At 40.1% G+C, this 25,813-nt stretch overlaps 4 protein-coding genes across 10 annotated transcripts in view; 3 read left to right on the top strand and 1 right to left on the bottom strand.

Moving 5' to 3' along the window:
- The window catches only part of LOC143847504 (signal recognition particle subunit SRP54 2), a 104,807-nt gene that overhangs the window by 13,196 nt on the left and 65,798 nt on the right, over positions 1-25,813 (bottom strand). The gene's annotated exons all lie outside the window — the stretch shown is intronic.
- LOC143859087 (uncharacterized) lies at positions 397-4,297 on the top strand. Its single transcript, XM_077369772.1, has 3 exons — positions 397-714; positions 3,268-3,611; positions 3,698-4,297. Exons 1-3 carry the CDS (start codon positions 510-512, stop codon positions 4,295-4,297), a joined length of 1,149 nt encoding a protein of 382 aa, XP_077225887.1. The 5' UTR covers positions 397-509.
- LOC143859097 (uncharacterized) lies at positions 5,521-9,421 on the top strand. The gene is made up of 3 exons (XM_077369779.1): positions 5,521-5,838; positions 8,392-8,735; positions 8,822-9,421. Exons 1-3 carry the CDS (start codon positions 5,634-5,636, stop codon positions 9,419-9,421), a joined length of 1,149 nt encoding a protein of 382 aa, XP_077225894.1. The 5' UTR covers positions 5,521-5,633.
- Positions 14,742-20,415, top strand: LOC143847467 (cytochrome P450 90D2-like). 7 transcript variants are annotated; one of them, XM_077356290.1, is made up of 10 exons: positions 14,742-14,881; positions 15,076-15,329; positions 15,838-16,162; positions 16,772-16,921; positions 17,011-17,256; positions 17,862-17,951; positions 18,030-18,218; positions 18,348-18,469; positions 19,107-19,322; positions 20,094-20,415. In XM_077356290.1, the coding sequence occupies exons 2-9, from the start codon at positions 15,127-15,129 to the stop codon at positions 19,258-19,260; spliced, it is 1,479 nt and encodes a 492-aa protein (XP_077212405.1). In that variant the 5' UTR covers positions 14,742-14,881; positions 15,076-15,126; the 3' UTR covers positions 19,261-19,322; positions 20,094-20,415. The 7 variants fall into 7 exon arrangements, with proteins under 7 accessions (XP_077212405.1, XP_077212412.1, XP_077212439.1 ...); XM_077356297.1 differs by having other exon boundaries at positions 14,783-14,901; XM_077356324.1 differs by lacking the exons at positions 14,742-14,881; positions 20,094-20,415 and adding an exon at positions 18,703-18,847 and having other exon boundaries at positions 14,922-15,329; positions 19,107-19,244.

Genomic DNA, 25,813 nt, shown 5'->3' on the forward strand with positions numbered 1-25,813 from the left:
AAAGAGTCATGAAAGCTCCATTTCTTGGCATTGTTCCTTGGAAAAGATATTAAAACTAGTAACAACAAGTAGATCAAGGTCGAGTCTAATCAAATAAAAGAGTTCTTGGGCATCTCCAATGGCTGATGCCGATAGGGATTGGACAATTTCACTCAGCCTTGTCAAAATATCAATATAAAAACACCAAGAAAAAAATAAAATCTAATGCAACTTGTAGTATGAAAGCGAAATGTCACTCTAATTAACTTTTCTTAGGATTTTTTGTTGTGTAGCTAGGATTTTTAAAACTGTAATCGCAACATTTAATGCCAATCACCAGCTAGGGATTCGCTTGACAATTTTGCAAAAAGCCATGGATTTTGCTAACAAGCACCCTTAGGGTCTGTTCACTTGCATTCCCGGGAGACCAAATCCCGGGAAAACACCTATTTTTTCCCGAGAAATCTTAAATTAGCTGTGTTCACTTGTCTTCCCGGGAAATTAACAGTGATTAGCTGGAAATTGAAAAAATGACGTGGAAATTGATTAAATGCGCTGGAGAGAAACGTTTTCTCACGCAACTGGGAAACCAAATCCCAATAAATTGGTGCGATTTGGTTTCCCGGGAAAGAAAAACTGGGTTTCGTGAAGTGGGTTTTGAGTGCCAAACGGTGTCCCTCTCAACTTCACCTCGACGTTGTCTTCCTCCTCACTTCCTTCTGAAGAAGCTCGGAGGTAAGCCACTGCTAGCTCTTTCCTTGTTCTTTTGCCTTTTCTTCTTCCAAACCTGAAAATCTAGGGTTCGTTGCATTTGTCGTTGGAACATCGTTAAATCGCTATTTGGGGGTTCTGTGATGTTGGATCTCTCTCTCTCTCTCTCTCTCTCTCTCCTCTGTTCTCTTCACTCCTTTAGCAGGTTTTTAGGGGTTCTCTGATATGAAATCTGGTTGTTTTCCGATGAGTGAGGGTTTGCATATGGTTTACTAAAATCTAGGGTTCTATAAAATCTGCCATCTCTAAGAAAAAAGATGAAAACAAAAGATAATGAATAGTCGGGTTTCTTTGAGGGTGAAAGATCCCTGGATATATTACTGTCTTGGTTACTTTTTCTTTCTTCTGTGTGTTGGGGCCATCTTATCCCTGTACCCTTTGTTTTTACTATTTAGCCTATGGTTTTATAATTATTATTACATTTAAAATATAATCAAAGCACTTCCTTTAATGATGCCATCTTCCTTTAATGATGCCATTAAAAGAAAGAACTTGCATGACAGTTCGGACACAACTAAGACACTGCTTTCCTGTTGGCCCTATTTGCCAAGCATTTGATATTAAACTGTGAGGAAATGGCCTGAAATTTCAAGCATGCAATGACTAACGCTCATGAATGACAAGAACAACAGTTCATACATTGTATGCTGGTTTCTTACAAGACAATGGCAATACATTTTATCTACAACTGTCACCCCTGTTAATTTTTTTAAGAATTTTGAGAACTTAGGAGGGCTTGAATTCAATACGATCGGAATATGTTGTGTTGCAATTTTTTTTGCCATCGAAATCGCAATTTTGATCTATGCTTGGGATTGCTTTCTATGTGGTGCCTATGTTTGAATGGGTGGTTGTGGGTGTTTTGATGGTTCGGTGCTTGGATGTTTTGTTTGAAAGGGGATTGCGGGTGTTGTAGGGCTACCATCATGCCGTGAGAAGTAGTAAATAGGAGGAGGATGATTGTTCGAGCAGCAGCGGTAGTTATGGCTACAGCGTCTGCATTGTTATTTAGGATTAGACGAAACCTTCATCGCAGGACACGAGCCCCTTACGAATCAGGGTACCTAACCCACAGGGAATATGTTACACGTATCACACAAGCAGAGAATCACTGTGTCGCTGTGCTTCGTATGGATGTTCGCTGCTTCCGCACTTTTGTGGCCATCTTAAGAAACACGGCCCTACTCGAAGACACAATCCACTGTTGTGTCGAGGAACAAGTGGCCATTTTCTTACAAATACTTGGTCACAGCGATAGGAACCGCCGTGTTAGGGCAGTAATTAGACGGTCAGGGGCGACGGTTTCGAAGTATTTTAACAAGGTTTTGGATGCCGTGCTAAATATCCGGCACTTGTTCATCTTACCTCCTTCAATGGAGACACCACATCAAATCGCTGGAAATCAGAACTGGATGCCCTACTTTAAGGTACGAAGCATTACCTCTGTATTTCTTAGTAATTGATTAGGGCCTTAGGTTCATATGCTGACGTTTCTTGATGTTTAATGTGTACATTGTAGGATTGCATTGGTGCAATCGACGGGACTCACATACATGCAAGAGTAAGTGCAGAGTTGAATGGCAGATTTTGGTGTCGTAAGGGATACCCATCTCAGAATGTGCTCGCTGCATGTGACTTCGACATGAAGTTCACTTATGTGTTAGCTGGGTGGGAGGGGTCGGCATCAGACTCACGGGTCTTGGCATCCGCTTTATCACTCGCGAAACCCATTCCATGTCCACCCGGTACTTAAGACTTTATTTTTTACACCTTACCTTACCTTTAGTTTATGGTCTGAGTTTTGAACCTTAGACATAATCCTTCTTGTGAGTGCAGGAAAATACTACCTTGCCGATGCTGGGTACCCATGCCTGGCTCATTTTATAACTCCATTCCGCGGCCCTAGTTACCATTTGAACGAGATCAGGGGGCGCAGGCCTCGATCTCCTGAGGAGTTATATAATCAGAGGCATTCAGGGGTTAGGAATGTAATCGAGCGAACTTTTGGGGTCCTGAAGAAGCGATTCACCATAATAAATTCACCACCCATGTATTCTTTAAAACGGCAGGTGGACATTGTGTTAGCCTGTTGCTGCGTCCACAACCACATCAGGAGGGAGATGCCAAACGATGAGTACATTGAAGTGGTTGACCGTGAGTTGGCAGTAGCCCCTCCGGAGGAGATTCCGCCACCGCTTCATTTGCCCCCTATTTCTAGGGCCGAGGATGTGAGAGCAGGAGGACTGATCCGTACAGGAATTATGGATCATTTGTGGTGTGATTTCGAGGCACGCCGTGGTCATACTTAGGATGATTTGTTGTTTACCATTATATTTTATTATCTGTCTTTGGGTTGTAACTATGTTCACTCGCGAATACTTTGCTGTTATTACACTTTGCTTTTATTACTTTGTTTTTGGGATGAATGCGTATTTGCTTTTAGTACTACTTTGTTTGCTTTTAGTACTATTTTTGCGCCTTCTGTTTGATGGTATCATGTTTCCTACATGAACAAAGTCACAGGTAAGATGGCGTCTACTTCAGGGGTGTCGAAGGCCAGGAAAAAAAATCATTGGGGAGAGGATGAGGATAGACTACTTGTTTCAAGCTTAGCTCATCAGGTTGCCTTGGGCAACAAGATTGCTAACGGGTTTAAAGAGCTTGCATTAAACGCAGTGGCACAGGATCTTACCATTAGAATTGGTAGGGATATCACGAAAGATCATGTGAGGAACAGAATGAAGACAATGAAAACGAATTACAGGATTCTTCACACTATCCTCAGTCGCAGCGGTTTTGGGTGGGATACAATACAATGCAAAATAAGTGTTGAGAATGAAGTGAAGAATGATTACCTGCAGGTAATCTCCAATAGAGTTGTTTATGATTTGTTTTTCTTTGTAATCAGTTTCCACTCATTACTTACAATTACACCATTTTTTCCCAGAGTAATCCCGGACACCTTCGGTTCTTTAACACCCGTTACCCCCTTTATGAAGAATGGAAGTATGTGTTTGGGGAGGATCATGCTACAGGAGAGTTTCTTGACGACAGCCATGCCCCTTCCCATGATGAGTTCGGTACTTTTCCTTCTAGCGACCCAGCGGGCCTCGACGATATGGCCGACATGTACCCCCCTGTAGGTACTCCTCCAGGTCCTCCACGATGTTCCAGATCACGCCAATCTTCTCCTGTTAGAGACGCTAGCATGGGGTTCAGTGACACATCCCCTGTGAAAGCGCCTACTCCGGGTAGCAGAGGAAAGAGGGCGCGGGGTGCAGATGCCAAGCTTGGACAAAATATGGATAGGTTGTCCGACAGTATCAGGATGATGGCTGATGCCATCACATCGACTGCCGAGGTGCACGACCTCAGTCATCTTAAAGACTCGATGATGAGCATGGAGAGTTTCTCCTACAGGGAGCGGGTTAGAGCCTACATGTACCTCCATAACCATCATAAGGAAGCTGAGGTCTTCCTTTCCCTGGAGGACGAGGGACGTCACGAGGTAGTTATCGCTATTTTAGAGGTTTTAATGGTGGGTTGACTATTTCTTATTTCGCTAGCATGGGGTTTTTTGGATATTGTTATGGTGGGTTCTCAACCTTATGTTGGTGGTGGGAAACTCATGTTATGTTTTTTGGGTTCTGTTTATGGTTGCTGTTATGGTTGGATACTATTATGGTTGGTTATGTTGTGTTGTTTGGATACGGTTATGTTTAAAATTTTTGGTTATGTTGGTGGGTATATCCAGCAGGTTTCTGTTGCTTTTGGATGTTCTAACTACTTCCAAATGATTTTTGTTCGTTAGTAGCTTAACCTTCCATTATATTTAGAAACACAGGACTTCCTTGAATTTAAATTCTATTTGGTTTCATATACCTGCCATCAAGGACATGCTTTTGTACTAGCTTTTGATATTGTTGATATGCATGTTAACAGCAGCTGGAATCCTTAAGCTGGTCTGGTTGCTAACAGTTATTATGTATGAACTTTGATTTCTTTTTTTTTGAAGAAGTGTATGAACTTTGATTTCTTGCCCTCCTGTTATTGACCAGCAATCCATTGCCAAAGAAAATGTAAATGAAGTTCAACCACTGCAAGTGGAAAGATGGTGTACCATTATTCTAAGCTGTAATGGAATTGAACCTACTGCCAATTTCTATGTGGAGGCTTGTGTAGCATTATTCTAGGCCGATTGATCATGCATATTTGACAGGGGCGGAGGCTTGAGCCATGCATGTAAAACAAAATTTACACCCATCTGAATGTAAATATGAGTAAAATTTGTTTTAAGCCCTTTTTACGTTGAAAAAATAGAGCCTTGGGAACAACTGAGATGGTTGGAAATACGTTTTCTTCTAGTGATTTTAAATATCAGCGGTTGACCCATTTATGTTGTAATCCAAATGGACGGTTTGGGTCATCCGTGGTGCAACATAATTTTGAAAAATATTGGTTTATATGTATTAATTCTTCAACAACCTATGGAAAAGTAGGAAGGAAAATGAGAACATGTATCTTACAAAAATGATTTTTTATCTTTAGGTTTCCCACCAATGTTTAATTGGCAAGTGAACAGGCGTGGGAAACCTTTTCCTGCACAATTTCCCGGGATTTCCTGCGCAAGTGAACAGCTGTGAGAAACCTTTTCCTGCACAGTTTCTCGGGAATTCATTTCCTTTTGCCATGTCAGATTCTCGGGAAACCTTTTCTTTTCCTTTCCCGGGAAAACAAGTGAACAGAGCCTTAGGGTCTGTTCACTTGCATTCCCGGGAGACCAAATCCCGGGAAAACACCTATTTTTTCCCGAGAAATCTTAAATTAGCTGTGTTCACTTGTCTTCCCGGGAAATTAACAGTGATTAGCTGGAAATTGAAAAAATGACGTGGAAATTGATTAAATGCGCTGGAGAGAAACGTTTTCTCACGCAACTGGGAAACCAAATCCCAATAAATTGGTGCGATTTGGTTTCCCGGGAAAGAAAAACTGGGTTTCGTGAAGTGGGTTTTGAGTGCCAAACGGTGTCCCTCTCAACTTCACCTCGACGTTGTCTTCCTCCTCACTTCCTTCTGAAGAAGCTCGGAGGTAAGCCACTGCTAGCTCTTTCCTTGTTCTTTTGCCTTTTCTTCTTCCAAACCTGAAAATCTAGGGTTCGTTGCATTTGTCGTTGGAACATCGTTAAATCGCTATTTGGGGGTTCTGTGATGTTGGATCTCTCTCTCTCTCTCTCTCTCTCTCTCCTCTGTTCTCTTCACTCCTTTAGCAGGTTTTTAGGGGTTCTCTGATATGAAATCTGGTTGTTTTCCGATGAGTGAGGGTTTGCATATGGTTTACTAAAATCTAGGGTTCTATAAAATCTGCCATCTCTAAGAAAAAAGATGAAAACAAAAGATAATGAATAGTCGGGTTTCTTTGAGGGTGAAAGATCCCTGGATATATTACTGTCTTGGTTACTTTTTCTTTCTTCTGTGTGTTGGGGCCATCTTATCCCTGTACCCTTTGTTTTTACTATTTAGCCTATGGTTTTATAATTATTATTACATTTAAAATATAATCAAAGCACTTCCTTTAATGATGCCATCTTCCTTTAATGATGCCATTAAAAGAAAGAACTTGCATGACAGTTCGGACACAACTAAGACACTGCTTTCCTGTTGGCCCTATTTGCCAAGCATTTGATATTAAACTGTGAGGAAATGGCCTGAAATTTCAAGCATGCAATGACTAACGCTCATGAATGACAAGAACAACAGTTCATACATTGTATGCTGGTTTCTTACAAGACAATGGCAATACATTTTATCTACAACTGTCACCCCTGTTAATTTTTTTAAGAATTTTGAGAACTTAGGAGGGCTTGAATTCAATACGATCGGAATATGTTGTGTTGCAATTTTTTTTGCCATCGAAATCGCAATTTTGATCTATGCTTGGGATTGCTTTCTATGTGGTGCCTATGTTTGAATGGGTGGTTGTGGGTGTTTTGATGGTTCGGTGCTTGGATGTTTTGTTTGAAAGGGGATTGCGGGTGTTGTAGGGCTACCATCATGCCGTGAGAAGTAGTAAATAGGAGGATGATGATTGTTCGAGCAGCAGCGGTAGTTATGGCTACAGCGTCTGCATTGTTATTTAGGATTAGACGAAACCTTCATCGCAGGACACGAGCCCCTTACGAATCAGGGTACCTAACCCACAGGGAATATGTTACACGTATCACACAAGCAGAGAATCACTGTGTCGCTGTGCTTCGTATGGATGTTCGCTGCTTCCGCACTTTTGTGGCCATCTTAAGAAACACGGCCCTACTCGAAGACACAATCCACTGTTGTGTCGAGGAACAAGTGGCCATTTTCTTACAAATACTTGGTCACAGCGATAGGAACCGCCGTGTTAGGGCAGTAATTAGACGGTCAGGGGCGACGGTTTCGAAGTATTTTAACAAGGTTTTGGATGCCGTGCTAAATATCCAGCACTTGTTCATCTTACCTCCTTCAATGGAGACACCACATCAAATCGCTGGAAATCAGAACTGGATGCCCTACTTTAAGGTACGAAGCATTACCTCTGTATTTCTTAGTAATTGATTAGGGCCTTAGGTTCATATGCTGACGTTTCTTGATGTTTAATGTGTACATTGTAGGATTGCATTGGTGCAATCGACGGGACTCACATACATGCAAGAGTAAGTGCAGAGTTGAATGGCAGATTTTGGTGTCGTAAGGGATACCCATCTCAGAATGTGCTCGCTGCATGTGACTTCGACATGAAGTTCACTTATGTGTTAGCTGGGTGGGAGGGGTCGGCATCAGACTCACGGGTCTTGGCATCCGCTTTATCACTCGCGAAACCCATTCCATGTCCACCCGGTACTTAAGACTTTATTTTTTACACCTTACCTTACCTTTAGTTTATGGTCTGAGTTTTGAACCTTAGACATAATCCTTCTTGTGAGTGCAGAAAAATACTACCTTGCCGATGCTGGGTACCCATGCCTGGCTCATTTTATAACTCCATTCCGCGGCCCTAGTTACCATTTGAACGAGATCAGGGGGCGCAGGCCTCGATCTCCTGAGGAGTTATATAATCAGAGGCATTCAGGGGTTAGGAATGTAATCGAGCGAACTTTTGGGGTCCTGAAGAAGCGATTCACCATAATAAATTCACCACCCATGTATTCTTTAAAACGGCAGGTGGACATTGTGTTAGCCTGTTGCTGCGTCCACAACCACATCAGGAGGGAGATGCCAAACGATGAGTACATTGAAGTGGTTGACCGTGAGTTGGCAGTAGCCCCTCCGGAGGAGATTCCGCCACCGCTTCATTTGCCCCCTATTTCTAGGGCCGAGGATGTGAGAGCAGGAGGACTGATCCGTACAGGAATTATGGATCATTTGTGGTGTGATTTCGAGGCACGCCGTGGTCATACTTAGGATGATTTGTTGTTTACCATTATATTTTATTATCTGTCTTTGGGTTGTAACTATGTTCACTCGCGAATACTTTGCTGTTATTACACTTTGCTTTTATTACTTTGTTTTTGGGATGAATGCGTATTTGCTTTTAGTACTACTTTGTTTGCTTTTAGTACTATTTTTGCGCCTTCTGTTTGATGGTATCATGTTTCCTACATGAACAAAGTCACAGGTAAGATGGCGTCTACTTCAGGGGTGTCGAAGGCCAGGAAAAAAAATCATTGGGGAGAGGATGAGGATAGACTACTTGTTTCAAGCTTAGCTCATCAGGTTGCCTTGGGCAACAAGATTGCTAACGGGTTTAAAGAGCTTGCATTAAACGCAGTGGCACAGGATCTTACCATTAGAATTGGTAGGGATATCACGAAAGATCATGTGAGGAACAGAATGAAGACAATGAAAACGAATTACAGGATTCTTCACACTATCCTCAGTCGCAGCGGTTTTGGGTGGGATACAATACAATGCAAAATAAGTGTTGAGAATGAAGTGAAGAATGATTACCTGCAGGTAATCTCCAATAGAGTTGTTTATGATTTGTTTTTCTTTGTAATCAGTTTCCACTCATTACTTACAATTACACCATTTTTTCCCAGAGTAATCCCGGACACCTTCGGTTCTTTAACACCCGTTACCCCCTTTATGAAGAATGGAAGTATGTGTTTGGGGAGGATCATGCTACAGGAGAGTTTCTTGACGACAGCCATGCCCCTTCCCATGATGAGTTCGGTACTTTTCCTTCTAGCGACCCAGCGGGCCTCGACGATATGGCCGACATGTACCCCCCTGTAGGTACTCCTCCAGGTCCTCCACGATGTTCCAGATCACGCCAATCTTCTCCTGTTAGAGACGCTAGCATGGGGTTCAGTGACACATCCCCTGTGAAAGCGCCTACTCCGGGTAGCAGAGGAAAGAGGGCGCGGGGTGCAGATGCCAAGCTTGGACAAAATATGGATAGGTTGTCCGACAGTATCAGGATGATGGCTGATGCCATCACATCGACTGCCGAGGTGCACGACCTCAGTCATCTTAAAGACTCGATGATGAGCATGGAGAGTTTCTCCTACAGGGAGCGGGTTAGAGCCTACATGTACCTCCATAACCATCATAAGGAAGCTGAGGTCTTCCTTTCCCTGGAGGACGAGGGACGTCACGAGGTAGTTATCGCTATTTTAGAGGTTTTAATGGTGGGTTGACTATTTCTTATTTCGCTAGCATGGGGTTTTTTGGATATTGTTATGGTGGGTTCTCAACCTTATGTTGGTGGTGGGAAACTCATGTTATGTTTTTTGGGTTCTGTTTATGGTTGCTGTTATGGTTGGATACTATTATGGTTGGTTATGTTGTGTTGTTTGGATACGGTTATGTTTAAAATTTTTGGTTATGTTGGTGGGTATATCCAGCAGGTTTCTGTTGCTTTTGGATGTTCTAACTACTTCCAAATGATTTTTGTTCGTTAGTAGCTTAACCTTCCATTATATTTAGAAACACAGGACTTCCTTGAATTTAAATTCTATTTGGTTTCATATACCTGCCATCAAGGACATGCTTTTGTACTAGCTTTTGATATTGTTGATATGCATGTTAACAGCAGCTGGAATCCTTAAGCTGGTCTGGTTGCTAACAGTTATTATGTATGAACTTTGATTTCTTTTTTTTTGAAGAAGTGTATGAACTTTGATTTCTTGCCCTCCTGTTATTGACCAGCAATCCATTGCGAAAGAAAATGTAAATGAAGTTCAACCACTGCAAGTGGAAAGATGGTGTACCATTATTCTAAGCTGTAATGGAATTGAACCTACTGCCAATTTCTATGTGGAGGCTTGTGTAGCATTATTCTAGGCCGATTGATCATGCATATTTGACAGGGGCGGAGGCTTGAGCCATGCATGTAAAACAAAATTTACACCCATCTGAATGTAAATATGAGTAAAATTTGTTTTAAGCCCTTTTTACGTTGAAAAAATAGAGCCTTGGGAACAACTGAGATGGTTGGAAATACGTTTTCTTCTAGTGATTTTAAATATCAGCGGTTGACCCATTTATGTTGTAATCCAAATGGACGGTTTGGGTCATCCGTGGTGCAACATAATTTTGAAAAATATTGGTTTATATGTATTAATTCTTCAACAACCTATGGAAAAGTAGGAAGGAAAATGAGAACATGTATCTTACAAAAATGATTTTTTATCTTTAGGTTTCCCACCAATGTTTAATTGGCAAGTGAACAGGCGTGGGAAACCTTTTCCTGCACAATTTCCCGGGATTTCCTGCGCAAGTGAACAGCTGTGAGAAACCTTTTCCTGCACAGTTTCTCGGGAATTCATTTCCTTTTGCCATGTCAGATTCTCGGGAAACCTTTTCTTTTCCTTTCCCGGGAAAACAAGTGAACAGAGCCTTAGGGCACTCCTTAAAAGTGCATTGGAAATGATATTTTACACTCATTTCCAAAGTAAAAGTATTAAAACGTCACTCTCAGATGTAAAATATCATTTCCAATGCACCTTAATGAGTACCCTGAGTGGGTCGTTGCGTGTATCCGTAGGAACTAGTCCTACTCCCGAAGGGGGTGGGGACATCGTACGTCATTAAAAAAAAAAAAACCCAAAAACCATTAGCCGGTTTTTTCAGGAAAACAAATGAATTAAACGAATAAGAAAAAACCCTGTTCACTTTCGAATTAAATGGATTTGCTAGGCAATTTGGCAAATAGCCACCTCATTTAATTCACCCGAGGTGGTTGTTCTCCTCAACAAAAGCGAACTGCAAAATGGTATTCCATGAAATTGCCTAGCAAGTTCCTCCTCCTCCTCATCATCATAATCAGCGTTGTTGTTGTTGGAATATGGGTCATGTTTTTGGGACCCGAACCCAAGGTCCGCCCACATGTCTTGGTGTGCCCCAACAGCTAAATGAATGAATCCACATTACAAAGAGTGTTTGACTCAAGTGGGACTCTTGGACTCAGACTTCCATATGACTCATGGACCCCTAGATTTCCATGTTAAGTGTGACTTTTGGACTTCTGGTGATTTGTTATTCTACATATACAATCCATACGTAAGAGAAAGAGATGTTAAATCTCCTATGTTTCGCTCTCTCAAGAGCCATTTTTAGACTCTCTCGACCTATAATACGTAGGCTCATGGACTTGTGATCGTGAAGAATATGAGTGAAACTCTAGTAGCCTCTCCTACGACATCCAACATGATCAAATATGTACATGAAAATATACATCGGTTTGAGATCATCATTGGATTGGCTGCGATATAAATGGGCTCATAAATTCAAGCTAAAATCCTAACTTCCGCATTTGGATTGCGTACGTGATGTATGATAACCTAACCCTTGTGTGCAAGATGTTTACTAGCGTTTTTTTTTTATAAAAATTATTACTAGGAATTTGTTAGCATCCATTATGAATTAAAAATTCAGCTCTGAGGTGGCTCCTCTCTCTTAAAAAGCGAGAAGGCTTCATGCAAAATCGTGCAGTCACTCTTATTATTATTTGAGGAATGCTAAAATGAAGGGCACCCATGCAAAAGCTCAGCTACAAGGGCACCCCATTGGATCTACGACACCCAACCGCATTTATAGCATCATTGAAGAATGCAAAATTAAAGGAATGCTAATTGTAGTTGGGTGGCATGGATCCAACGGGGCGCCCTCATGGTTGATATTTTTCGAGGGCACCCTTCTGTTTATCATTCCTCTTACTAGAACAATCAACAGTAGTCTCGATAGGTATGGCTCATTATACACGTGGCACACATTTTTTTATGTTTGGAAACATTGAAAAGATGGACAACTGGCCCTCAAGTCCCATTTTGAATAAAGTTCTCATCAGTTTGACACAAATCAACGGTCAGAACTCTTTTTTTTCTTTTCAAACCCTAATAGGATCATCCGATCATGGTGGGACCGGAGGCAATACTTTGGGAAACTAAATTAACATATAGATCCATTCGCCTGTCACTTTTGTATGCCTGGTAGTACTTCACGCCTATCCAAATCAATAATTTGGATAGACACCACCTCAAAATAATTTCTCTATTATTATATATCCATGCTCTCTCTCTAACCACTTGCTCAATGATTCAAACCATCCATCTGTTAGTTACGAACATGGTTTAAAATTTCGGTTTTGGTAACCGTTTAGGACCCCACAGAAAACTGAAATTTCTGCGAAATCTGAAATTTCGATCCGAAATTTGGTATTAAGCGTCGAAATTTGGGTTCCGAAATTTTGGACCAAATTCCAAAATTTTGTAGCAATTTTTTATTTATTAAAACAATGGCGGTAAAATGAAATTTCGGACTCCAAAATTCCGAAATTCCAAAATAATTGGCGAAATTCGGAATTTCGGTGAATTTCCGTTTCGGTCTCCTTCGGATTTCGGTCGAAATTTAAAACCATGGTTACGAATAGGCCATGGCCACTGGAAATCTTCCCAACAGATGATCCTAACCTTCTATTTATGGATTGTACATGTGTTTGAAAAATTAACAATCTAGTTTTGGTGAGAATAACCAACATAAGTTGCAGGGTTTTTTTTGGTTCTTGGGATTTATGTGGGAGAAAAAAAATCCCAGGAGATTGGTGGGAAAAAAAAGTCCTAGAAGTATCCCGGTAAAATAAAAATCCCATGTTTGGTTGACCAGACTATGGTGGGAAAAAAAAAACTTTGTTTGGTTGCTTAAACTGTTGGGAAGAAAAAAATTCTTCTCAAGATAATTTTTGGTTCCTGGGATTATTTTGGGATGGGATGAAAAGGCAATCATTACAAAAGTAGGATTAAAAAAATTCTTGTGCTAAAAGGCAACCAAACATGGGATGGGACCAAAATTTTACTAAAACTTAATGGGACCAAAATTTTACCGGCAACCAAACGGACAAATTTTTTTACCGGCAACCAAAATTTTTTGGGGGCATGGGCATTGGGCAATCTCTGACAGGACCCATCAGAAGGATTGTACACTCTTGATCACTGATTATATGAGTCAAATATTACTACTCTTGAGGGGGTCTAACTCCCAAAGTATCGCTAAAGTCTGCACCAAAATGTGAACTTGTTTTTGTGCAACTAACGATTACCTTAATACTATTTGCCCTTTAATACACTTCAAAGGGGAAATGATATAGTGATAAACTTACCTCCTTACTAGCGGTCGTCCCCTAGTAGTGGTTTTATATAAGGGATATAGGGCTGTCAATGGTTCCACTTCGGATCAGATCCACCTCTGTCTTGGTCACGATCCATTCACATCCCTTATCGGGGTGCTTTTTCGGATCTTACTTTCTAATTGTGAAGTGGACCATCTATCAGAGTAGTTCCTACCATGGTTTTAAATTTCGACCGAAATCCGAAATTTCGGACCGTTCGGATTTCGGTGGAGACCTACACCGAAACCACCAAAATCCGAAACGGTCATTTATTTCGGCCGAAATTTCGGTTTTTTCCGAAATTTGACCCAAAAAATCTATTTTTTTTAATTAATTTAATATATCACTTACCAAAATTTAATATTGAATAAAATATTAGTTTCCATTTTTGTACCAGATTTCGACCGAAATTTCAAAATTTCAGGGTCCGAAGCCGGTACCCAAACTGAAAATTTAAACCTTGGTTCCTAGTTCCTACTAATGGCGTACACAAAGAGCTTAGGGCCCGTTTGGTTTGAAGGACTCTCTACGTAGAAAGACTTTCCTAGAAAAGCCTTTTCTTTTCCTTTTCTTTGTAGGAATGTCTAAGATTAGAAAGATTAGAAAAAAGAAAAAATTGTCATCAAAGAGCAAATGAGATGTTGTTTGAAGTTCTAAGTAGGGTTTTTAATTGTTAGAAAAGGGAATTTTTGTACATTAGCAACCATTCAGTTCTAGGTCGCTCCATCTGATTTTGTGGCTAAGTCAGGATCCAAAATGATTTCAAATCTTAGGATGTAGATCCAATGGACACGGCCGGTACCAGCTATTGCGCCCAATTCCTGTCAATTAACATTCGGATCCTTTGGATCCATGGGACCACCTCGGTCCATAGATATCTTAGTCAACAATATACTAAATTGAAGGTGGCCAAAACAGTGGGTTTACTTATCATCACCTTTTTCAAGGAAGAACATGAGGGGACCCCGTATAGTAGCAGGTCATAAGAAAAAGGCATTTGCCACAGCTAGCTTGCTTGATGGGGTTTCCTAACCCTTGATTAAGAAATAATTCTACAAAAGGTAGCTTGAGTTAGGCAATCTCCACAGGTAAGCAAAGAGAAAAAGGAATGGGGGTTATAATTAAGGAAACTTAAAAGAAAAAGGCAAAATTGTGATGGTGAATAAAAGAAGAAAAAGGGTCAAGCGTGAGTTTCAATATGAGTATGAATAGTCAAAGAAAAACACAGGAGGGTTGGGGGCTGTAAAATGGAATAAGAATGCAATAAATAAATGGTAGCCACATGTGGGTGCAAATATAAAAAAAGAAGGGTGGAAATATAAAAAAGAGAAGATAGGATGGAGTGATAGGAACATGAGAGGATAGTTTTAGGAGTGTGGATTGGGCGATGATTTTGGGGAAGAAAAGAGATAGAGAGAGGGACAAAAGGGGCGTCAGATGATGATGGGGCGTGGGTTGGATTTATTGAATGGACTTCACATGTATGCACGAGGTGAGCAGCTGCACTGCAACGTATGTGGGGACATTTCAAAGTCCATTAAAATCTTTCTGTACTTTACTTTCTCCACAGCCAAAGAAAATAGTAGATTTATAGTTAAATACACTACATTATCATATCTTAATCTTTAGGCTATCATCTCTAACTCTTAATTAATATACGATTATCGTAATGATAATTGTATTTAGGAGCTCTAGTACTAGAGATAATAAGCCGAACGCGAATCGAAGCTACGGAGAATGGACAATTCGTGGCTCGTGTGCGTGGCAATAATCTCTCTGGCGACAATAATTCTATACAGGAGCTGGAGAATCAGAAGAAGTGGCAGAGATCCGCTTCCACCGGGGACTCTCGGATGGCCTTTGATTGGGGAGACACTAGAATTTATAGCCTGTGCCTACTCACCACGCCCCGAAAGCTTTATGGATAAACGTCGTGTCATGTAAGCTCTCCTCCTTTAAAGATCACTGATGCAATTTGTTGAATGCTCTCTTGATTCTTTGATTCTTTAATTCTCATATAGACTTGCTTCGGAAATTTTAGTAGTTTTTCTCAGCAAAATCCGCACACAATTCAATTCTCACCTAAGCTTGGTTAGTTGATAAGCTACTGAATTAATTGTTGCTATTTTGCTTGTTAAACAAGTGTTTAATTTTTACTCCATGTAGAAGAACTGAAGAACTATGACTCGTTATTTTAGGAAACCCAATTGAGCCTAGATGAAGCTATGCTTTCTATAGGGTCCTATTTACCAAATGAGTGATGTCATAAGTCTTTTATTTCCGAGAATTCAGTTCTGTTTACCAATCTTTGGTCAGTTTATTCTCCATCCTTTATTTAGATAAATTTTAACATTTGGTTATCAATCAATCTAAAGATGAAAATAATATATGGGTTTGTTGATTCTGGATTGAACATGCGAAGGTGATTCGGATTTTTCAAGCATGCAGGTACGGGAAGGTGTTCAAGTCTCACATCTTTGGGAGTCCGACAATCGTGTCAATAGATGCGGAGGTTAGTCGATTTGTTCTGCAAAGCGATGCTAAGAATTTTGTGCCCTTCTACCCAAAATCACTCACTGAATTGATGGGGAATTCTTCTATTCTGCTCATCAATGGGAGCTTACAAAGAAGGGTGCATGGACTCATCGGAGCCTTCTTCAAATCCCCACATCTAAAGGTTCAGATCACGCAAGACATGCAAAAGTACGTGCAAGAAACCATGGAGAATTGGAAAGATGACCAGCTTGTCTACATCCAAGACGAAACAAAACATGTCAGTTACCCTCTCTTTCTCTCTTTTATATCAAATTCAGTCTAATTTTTTTTTTAATGGAAGACAATAAAACTTCAGTCTAATTTTTTTTTATTTTAATGAAGTTATAATAGAATTTGATTATGTGTTTGGGGTTGATTGTAGCTAATTTGTGGGGGATCGATCATTTGAAATTAGTGTTTTGATTTCACTTTTTTCATGTTGCAAGATTCAAAGTTCATCTACTTAATTTAGCCCATGTAACCCATCTCTTATTTTTTGTTACAGTATAATTATATTGTTCAAACTTTGTGTTCTCTCATCACACCCAGTTTCTCAATTTCACCAATCCCATTTTCTGTTAGCATAATAATGTTTTTCCACTTGGGGTTTGATTTGAAGTTATAGACGTTTAGCCTTTCAGGCATGAGCTTTCTACTTCCATCTTGAATCCTTTTTTAAAAAAAATTGGGCACTTTTTTATCCTTCTAGTTTGTTTCTAATGTCTATGATCTACAAAACATATTGATATCTTTAATTAGTCATTTTTACATTATTTTTGAAGCATACAATAATACTTCAATGATCCATGCCCTTTATATCTCATGGGTATTCTATTTGTTTCATCAGATTGCATTTCAAATACTGGTAAAAGCATTGATTAGTTTGGACCCAGGTGAAGAAATGGAGTTTCTAAAGCAACAATTTCAAGAATTCATTGCAGGCTTGATCTCTCTACCCATAAATCTACCAGGGAGTAGACTTTACAGATCATTACAGGCAAGTTTAGAAATCTATCCCAATAACTTAAATGATTTCGACTTTCTCACTACAGCTGACTCATGAAGATACACATTCTTAAAATCCAGGCAAAGAAGAGAATGGTGAAGTTGGTACATAAAATTATCCAAGAGAGAAGGAAGAGGAACACAACATGCCGTCCGAGAGACGTGATCGATGTCTTGCTCAACGACACTAGTGAGGAACTAACAGTCGATCTCATATCGGACAACATGATAGATTTGATGATACCGGGAGAGGACTCGGTCCCGGTCCTAATGACCTTGGCAATAAAATATCTCAGTGATTGCCCTCTTGCTCTTCAGCATTTGTTGGTAATTACACTACTAATAACTAATGATCTTTCTTTGAAATGCTTTTTTTTTTCCCCTGATAATCGATTAATTTTACAAAAAGATGGAAATATGACAAAAAATCATTGTGATTACTGAATGAAGCGCGATAATTATGTATCAGTACTTTTTTCTTATCATATGGAAACTAAGCACTCTTCCAATACTTTGTCGTGGGTCAAAAGAATAGCACACTGGTCAATGGAGACTCGTCAATCTATTGGATGAGATAAAAGATCTGTGTCTGCTTGAGGATTTTTCTTTTTCACTCGTTCCTAAAAGTACCTCTTGCCAAATTGAGAGCTTCTAGAACTTACTTGCATATGGTGCAGTCTCTCCTCCTAAGTGTATTTGTAATCTTCTCTTATTTAATTAATGGTATCTTTTTCCAAAAAAAAAATCATATTTAACTTCAAAACTATTTGTTTTTTTAGGCTTATCATCGTCCTTTTGTTTGAATGGTAACTTGAAAACTATTTGCATATGAGATTATATGCTAATAACTCTTAGAGGTATCCAAAGAGGCGCCAAATATATGAAGAAATATGTAATTCCCTTCTTTTTAACCAAACCCATTTGAACATCAGGAGGAAAACATGAGGTCGAAAAGGCGGAAAGATGAACTTGGCGAACCGATGTGTTTGAGCGACTATGCCTCTTTATCATTTACTCAAGATGTAAGTACTTATAGCATTGACCTTATTTAAAATATAGAAGGAAAAATGGGCATAAGCCATGTTTTATATCATGATTAGCAGGTTATAACAGAGACATTGAGGATGGGGAACGTTATCGTCGGTGTGATGCGCAAGGCCATGAAAGATGTAAAGATCAAAGGTCACTTGATACCTAAGGGATGGTGTGTCTTCACTTATTTTAGGTCTGTTCATCTTGATGAATACCATTATGAGAGTCCGTATCAATTCAACCCATGGAGATGGAGAGTAAGAACACTTCCTAATCTCTTTGCTTATTATTAATGAAGAGAAGAGTGGCATTATTAACAATAGCATCTTTGAATTTGACTATGATTCAATGACTCTCGTGTAGTAATTTCTTTTGTAATTAAACAGGACAAAGACGTGGGTACTTGTAATTTCACTCCCTTTGGAGGTGGGCAGAGGCTTTGTCCTGGAATAGACTTGGCCAGGCTGGAAGCTTCCATTTTCCTCCACCATTTCGTCACTCGTTTCACGTAAGGGGTCTCTCTCTCTCTCTCTCATGTGAACTTGTGTACATTGAAAAAATGAATATATGGGTCCCTTGTTCATTAAAAGAACACCACTTCCCTTGTCTGTACCTTAAAAGCTAGGGGTTTTTAACTATAATCACCCAACTTGTTGGGTAACTTGTGAAATTAAGGGGCTACCGACCATAGTAAGAACCATCACATAGTAGGCCACTGACGTTAAGGGTAAACTGTGACAGAGGCAACCTGGAGAACAACTAGAGAGAAAGCCATCACAGAGTGGGTCGTCGGGGAAGTCAACTGCGGGGCATAGAGGGATGTTACGATCCTGAGTGGTTTAAGGGCATGGCATAATGTTCCGTAGCTTTTTGCCGTATTAGTTAGGTATCTAATGGTATTTTTACTTTTTTTTAAGTCATGATGACAAGGTTTGATAATGGAACCCCTTTAGAAAGTCTTTTCCTCTGCAAATACGGACTGACTTTGGTGAGACCCTACTCTACGATTTGATTTCTTACCTACATCTTTTGAAAGTCTTTCTTTGCAAATACGAAGTGACTTTCGTGAGGCCCCTAATATAAGATTTGATTTCTTATGTTTACAGATATGATTGTAAGATTTTGTTTATTGATGACACATGTAGGTGGGAAGCCGAGGAGGATTCCATTGTCAACTTCCCAACAGTAAGAATGAAGAGGAGAATGCCCATAAGGGTTAAAAGGAGAAGGGACCCCTCTTGCTTTTTGCTTAGGGAAAGCCAACAGCAGCTGCATAACAACCAAATCCCAAAAGATTAGAAAAAGCTTGTTTGTTGGCACACGTGTGGCATACGACAAGCTGTCACAAGATGGCATCAAAGGTTCTACACGACTTCTTACATCTCTCTTATCTATCTCTCTATCATACATATAAAATATCCTATCAGAAATACAACCCCTTTTCAACCATAAATGTGGCCTTCCCATGTTTTCCTCACTACTAAACCATGTTTTTTTTTATTATAAACACACTAAAGAGGGTGCTCCTACTAAACCAAGGTTTCCAATTGATCATCTCCAATACATATGCTACTGATTTTTGCACTATCATGTTCTAATAATTGCAAAAAACTCAGCTTGTCTTTTCCCTTATAATTGAATTCTGAGAGCTTTTTGGGAATTGTAATAGCCTTCGACAGATGTTTAAATAATAAAAGACAAGATGAACTAGTGCAATTATCAAAACAAAGTAATGCCGGCGTCGGTAGAATGCGTGTTGCTAGGCAATTTCGTGGATGGCCATTTCGCGACTGGCTTTTGCATGAGAGAAATCTCCACCTCAGATGAATCAAATGAAGAAAACAAAATCTACTAAAAAGTGAGCTTGTGTGGATGTACTCTCGTGCAAAAGTTAGCCTCGAAATGGCGTCCCATGAAATTACCTAGCAAAATGCTAAGGACCATTTTTTGGTAATTAATGGGGCGATCTTACACTTTTTAATTGGCTCTGAGAGCTTTTTAGGAATTGTAATAGCTGGTTAAACAGTAAAAAAATAAGGTGAGTCTGTGGTAGTGCGGATATCAGAAGCAAAAAATCACACCTATAATTTACTCATATATTTTGTTTTTACTTTCTCTAGCTTTTTTGGCAGATGATACAAAAGCCATAAAGGGGAGACAGGTGGGTTGGATTCTGATATTGCATTTGATCCGCATCTCTCAGTCCCCACTTCAAAAGGGATGGGTAACGACTACACAATAATGCTATTAATTAGTTTTGTCCATGGTTGTAGATAAATAAATAAATCATACTGTAATTAATTTTCATTAGGTCTCATTATCTTGATATTTTTGTATTACTGTAGTTTATAGAGTTGCCTTTACACAAGCTTGGAAAGGACATTTTCACAGACAAAACTTTGTGGGGCCCATTGTATCAATGTCACCTTTTAATAAAATTAGAAGGTTTCACCACGCCCACTTGGGGTTTGTTTGGATGCATGTTAAGTAGAAGTAGAAGTAAAAATCATATTTACATTCCCTTTCCTCATGATTTGGGAGGAAACTCAAAATTCTATTATTTAGAAAAGAGTGCTGCTAAGGAGACTGAGCATGGAAGCACTTGTCACTTGGCATGGGAGGGTAGTTCTGTCATTTTAAAGAAAAAGAAGCCAAAAATCAAGAAACAAGATTGCTATCGTGTGAAGAGCCTATTTGTTCGGTTCCACTCCCGTCCCCAACTCGGTTACCATATCATTATTCTTTATTGCGAGTCTTCCACTAATTTAAGAACCGAACATTGGGCTCTTCACATGGTTGCAATTAATGTAGTATGAAAACCATGTGTACATGAATTGAGCCCAATGTTTGAGAAACATAGATCGCACTATAATGTGTGCAAATGTGTGAGGTTGTGCCTGTATTGCACACATTTTTCATTTTTTCCCCTTCGTTTTCCTTTGTGAAATCTCTGTTTTTGTGCATCGCCGCATAGGCATAAAATTTGTTCTGATACCATGTGAAACAATCAAATTGGTTGTGTGACACACCCATTTTAGTTTGAAAGAAGCCAAGCCTTACTGGTAATTATTTAGGCTACGACAATGGTTATGGGTGCGACTGGGACCACATTGGGCCGGTTGAGGCTAAACCTAGTCCAACCCAAGATAGCATTCCCTCAACCCTAACTCGACGCAATCTGAGCCTTGGATCATGGATGGTCAACCCTAACCCAACCTGTCTAACCCCTTTTTTTTTCCAAATTTAGCCAGGTTGAGTACGTGTTAGCCTAATGCGAAAAAATGCACAAAAATAAATAAATCAAAGGTTTTGAAAATCACAATGAAATTGAACACGGAAGTCGGGTTTCAGGTTGGGTCGGGTCGCCCAAGCACTCAACACTAATCTAACCCGAAATTATATCAGGTTGGCTTTTCCCAACCCTAAGCTATCCCAACCCGGCCAAGGTAATGCCAACCCAACCGGAGCTGTAATCGGGTTAAACCTGTCCCTGTATCGGTTTGGTAGTTGGGGAAAATTGTAAAGTGGCTCATGTTAGATGATGAAGGCGAAGATCTCTAGAGCTGGTGATCTTACAAATTCAATGTAGGCCCACATTTTCTCCTTTCAGGTTGTGTTTTTCTAGGCTTTTGATACCGGCACTACCATGCTTTAATAATCGCACTAACTCATCTTGTCTTTTCTGTATTAGCTTATGAGAGCCTTGTGCGAACTGTTATAACCTTTGACAGCTGTTTAAATAATAAAAGACAAGTTAAGTTAGTGGAATTATTAAAACATGGTAGTGCCAATATCAGTAGCCTTCTTTTATTTGAAACTATCCCCTTTTAGGTTGTGTTAGGCAACACATTCTCTTGTTTTTCTGTGTGGAGAATGTGTAAAACGAGAAAATCGTGTTTGAGAGACACAATCGCCAAAGTCCGATTATTCCAATCCTGTCAAAATAGAATGGAGCCATGTCACAAAAATCTCTACCATGAGATTATTCTAACCCTTTGATTTTAGGAGCATTGCCTTTCCAATTTTCTAAAGCAAGGTGATGTTCTGCCCCCCACTATTAGTAGGGACACCCACTTTGCTTCCTCTTGCGATAATTCATCAGTAAAGTCCACTTCTACTATTGTTCACTCACGTATTTCTCATTGTGGTGGTGAAGTTGATGTGGCCTATGACATTATTTAGGAGTAAAATTTGTTTTATTTTACACCCATTTCACAGAGCCTTTGAGGAAAAATAGACAGTTTGAAGGAAGGTAAAATAATGGGTCATGAATTATCTGTAAGCAATCCTGACTTTGATGAGTGAAATAGTGAGAAAAAGTAAGATGAGTTTTAGCTTTAAAATCTGTCACGTTTTCGATCCAAAAGTGCAAATGGAGAGGAAAGTAGTTAGAATGAGACCAATCGTTTATGCAACTTTTTTGGGTCAGGCGAAAAGGAAAATTTAGGAGATGCATCAATCACATCTTGCTCATTTGAAAATACTAAAGAGGGGAGCTGCAAAAGTTTAAAATTTGGGGGAGGGGGCTTTAGTAAGTTAGATGGTAGCATAGAGTAACCCGGTATTTAATAGAAAATACCTCCTAGAGTTCCACCCACAAAAGAACTCTAATTGGCTTAATGCATTTAACCAAGTACATTATCCTGACCTTTGATGCAATTCTACCCTAATTACCTTTCAGTAATCACTTCGGTCAATGGGTACAACTCCAGTAATTTAACTATTATTCTCATTCGTCAATTTAGACATGGATCTTACAGTAAGTATCTTGGGAGAAAAAAACCCGATTCAGGCAAATCTCCCTCATCTACGCAACAAAAATCCCTCATCAGATGGAACCACGCGATCCAGGCAAATCTCCCTCATCTCTCCCTCTGAGACTTGAAGTAGAATGATCAAATTCACCCTCGTCTCCTTGCAAAGAAGACAGACTCTTTCACAAGATTCCCCCATCCCATAGATTTCCTTGGCACTCTTCTGAATATCGATCCCCTCCATCCTGTGGCTCTCCTTTACTCCAAAGCCTTAATCTTGAAAGTCATCCTTGGGATTCCACCTCTGAATCCCACTATCGAAAAGGTACCCGCACTCATCGAATCTTTTCGAAACCTGCTAAATCGGTTAGTGCGGAGTCATCTTCCAAAAATTTGAATGTTGCCAAAACTCAATCCTTTGCTCATTTCGATAAATCCTTAGATGATGAATATCATCCACCTCCTCCCCCCTTGATCAATCAATTCATCAATCTACCCTTTAATCCCTGTCCCCTTGTGGCAGAGACAACTTTGCCTATCTCAAACTCCTTACCTTCCTCGCCTAACTCGGCCCCAGGTTTCGAAAGCTCGATCCGAGCCTCACCCCTCCCTCCTGATGACCTAGTTAACTCAGCTCCTCAAGCCTCAACTCACACCCGACAACCCAATCCATCTATAGACTTAACCTCTACTGCTCTGACTAACCCCTGGCTAGCTCACGAGGAAATCTCTGATAAAGTTTCAAATAAAGTTAATGGGCAGGAAATTGAAAGTTATCCTAGAAACTCCCGCCCAGATCTTGTTTCTCTTGAATCCTTTCCCACTTTGAAAAGCCCAATTCTTTCAAAAATTGATCCAACTTTTCCTTCTCCCCCTGTAAACTTCCCAGAAATTCCTGAAAATGGAAACTGGAAAAAGCCTGAAATTGGTCCCTGGAAAAATCTCTTCTCTTCAAAGGCAGAGAAATCTGCAAGCACGAAAATTGAGTTCCATTCTCCCATCCTTTCAGACATTGGTACTACTGACGCTGAGTTCGCTATGGAAGACTTTGAAGAAGAAAGATGGAGTAATTGTCTTTTTGGCTACTTCATTGGACGAAAACCTTACTTCTCTGCCCTTAAAGATCATCTCATCCGAAAATGGAAGCTTAAAGGAGAATTCCAAATGTCTGTGCTCCCAAACAACTTCTTTCTATTCAAATTCTTTCTAGAGGAAGACTGTACAAAAGTTCTTGAAGGGCCGATTAGCACCTACGGAGGAAGGGCCCTTATTTTGCAGAGATGGTACCCGGGGTGTCCTCTTCATAGATCCAAGCTCACCAAACTTCCAATTTGGATCAAGTTCCCAGCTCTGCATCTAAAGTACTGGTCTGCTAAAGGTTTGGGCAAACTTGCAAGCACCATTGGGATGCCATTATACATTGACACCCAAACTGCGGAAGCTTCCAGGCTCGGATTTGCTCGCGTGTGTATTGAAGTTTTTCCAGATAGACCCCTTCCCGACTATGTTAGAATCCACACTCCCACAGGTATTGAAATTTAGCCAGTCGAATATGATTGGAAACCCTCTGCCTGTAAATCCTGTCAAGATTTCGGTCATCCCCCGTCCAGATGCCACTTGACCCAAGAAGTTCATAAGCAAGTTCAAAAACAAGAGTGGATCCCGAAATCTCAGGTCCATCCCTACAAACCCGATAAAGGAAAAGCTCAAGTTTTGATATCCAAAACCTCCCAAAATCTGGACTCCTTCACCCCCTGTGCTTCTAACAAATTTAGTACTCTTGCTGATGTGGAGGAAGAACACTCTCCCATTATTTCATGTCCACCGGAAAAAGTTAGATCCCCTCCCGTCAATCTCTGCATAGTAGCCACTCAAATAACCAAATCCCCCGACCCCTGTTCCCTGGAAAATATCCCAATTGCTGCCGAAACCATTCCCTTAAATCCTAACAATTCGAGTAGATCTCCAAACCCAATCCCAAATCAACTAGACCTTACCAATAGTCCTACCCCAATCCCTGGTAACCAAATCTCTCTGAATTGTTCCATTGGCCCTTCTGATACTATGTCAGTGGAGGACCAAATTAGGAACAAACCAAAGATCCCAGAATCAAAATTTCCCCCTGGCCACATTTTTTGCACCTCTGGATCCAATCCCTCTGATCCCCCAGCTCAGTCAAATTCACCCTCCAAATCGACTCAATCTCTCCTCATTGCTGACTCCAAAAGAGCCACCTTTTCCCAAAAATTCCCCAATGTTTCCCAATGATTTTAGGATCCTGGAACATTAGAGGAATCTGTTCTAACCCAAAGAGAAAGGAGATCACAAACTTTATTCGATCAAAAAATCTCCCAATCTGTTGCCTGCTTGAAACTAAAGCTAAAGCCCATAATCTTGATGAAATCACTGGCAAAATTTGTCAGGGTTGGAAATCTCATGGAAATTATTCATCTGTCATCAAAGGGAGGATTTGGATTCTTTGGGATCCTTCCATTGTAGAAATTAAACTAAAAGAAGAATCCAGCCAACTCATTCACTGTGAGATTCTTTTCCTTCAATCTAAGTTTTTTTTCGATCTAATTGTAGTCTATGCCCACAATTACTATATCTCCCGCAGATCTCTTTGGTCTGATTTGGAAGAAATAGCCTCTAGAATTTCTCGTCTTTGGCTGGTTGCTGGAGATTTCAATGTTGTCTGCTACCAGAATGAAAGATTGGGAGGGAGCTTGGGATCCATTTCTGAAATGGAAGAGCTTAATAGTTGCATTGCAAATTGCTTTCTGGATGACTTATTCTCTGTTGGTCAGAATTATACCTGGTCAAATAAACAAGTGCAAAGGAAATTTGCAAAGCTAGATCGGGTGTTAGTAAATGATCTCTGGATCACTCAAAATTCTCAATCATTTGCCGAATTCTTAACGGAAGGAATTTCTGACCACTCCAAAATCACGGTCACTCTTTCCCCCTATGTCAATCTTGGTCCCAAACCTTTCAAATTTATGAACATGTGGCTTCAAGACTTGTCTCTCTACCCGGTTGTCGAAAGTGCCTGGAATATCAAAATTCTCGGAAACCCAATGTATGTGCTTACCAAGAAA

This window comes from Tasmannia lanceolata, unplaced genomic scaffold (assembly GCF_043159265.1).
Source record: "Tasmannia lanceolata isolate RefF3 unplaced genomic scaffold, GAP_Taslan_0.1 ptg000003l, whole genome shotgun sequence".
Taxonomy (NCBI): Eukaryota; Viridiplantae; Streptophyta; class Magnoliopsida; order Canellales; family Winteraceae; genus Tasmannia; species Tasmannia lanceolata.

Bases quoted from the DNA above. Each gene is read 5' to 3' on its own strand.
- LOC143859087 (XM_077369772.1), top strand. From the start codon at position 510: ATGACGTGGAAATTGATTAAATGCGCTGGAGAGAAACGTTTTCTCACG. The intron at 715-3,267 runs GTAAGCCACTGC...ACATGAACAAAG, and splicing joins CCTTCTGAAGAAGCTCGGAG to TCACAGGTAAGATGGCGTCT. The intron at 3,612-3,697 runs GTAATCTCCAAT...ATTTTTTCCCAG, and splicing joins TGAAGAATGATTACCTGCAG to AGTAATCCCGGACACCTTCG.
- LOC143859097 (XM_077369779.1), top strand. From the start codon at position 5,634: ATGACGTGGAAATTGATTAAATGCGCTGGAGAGAAACGTTTTCTCACG. The intron at 5,839-8,391 runs GTAAGCCACTGC...ACATGAACAAAG, and splicing joins CCTTCTGAAGAAGCTCGGAG to TCACAGGTAAGATGGCGTCT. The intron at 8,736-8,821 runs GTAATCTCCAAT...ATTTTTTCCCAG, and splicing joins TGAAGAATGATTACCTGCAG to AGTAATCCCGGACACCTTCG.
- LOC143847467 (XM_077356290.1), top strand. From the start codon at position 15,127: ATGGACAATTCGTGGCTCGTGTGCGTGGCAATAATCTCTCTGGCGACA. The intron at 15,330-15,837 runs GTAAGCTCTCCT...TCAAGCATGCAG, and splicing joins ATGGATAAACGTCGTGTCAT to GTACGGGAAGGTGTTCAAGT. The intron at 18,219-18,347 runs GTAAGAACACTT...GTAATTAAACAG, and splicing joins TCAACCCATGGAGATGGAGA to GACAAAGACGTGGGTACTTG.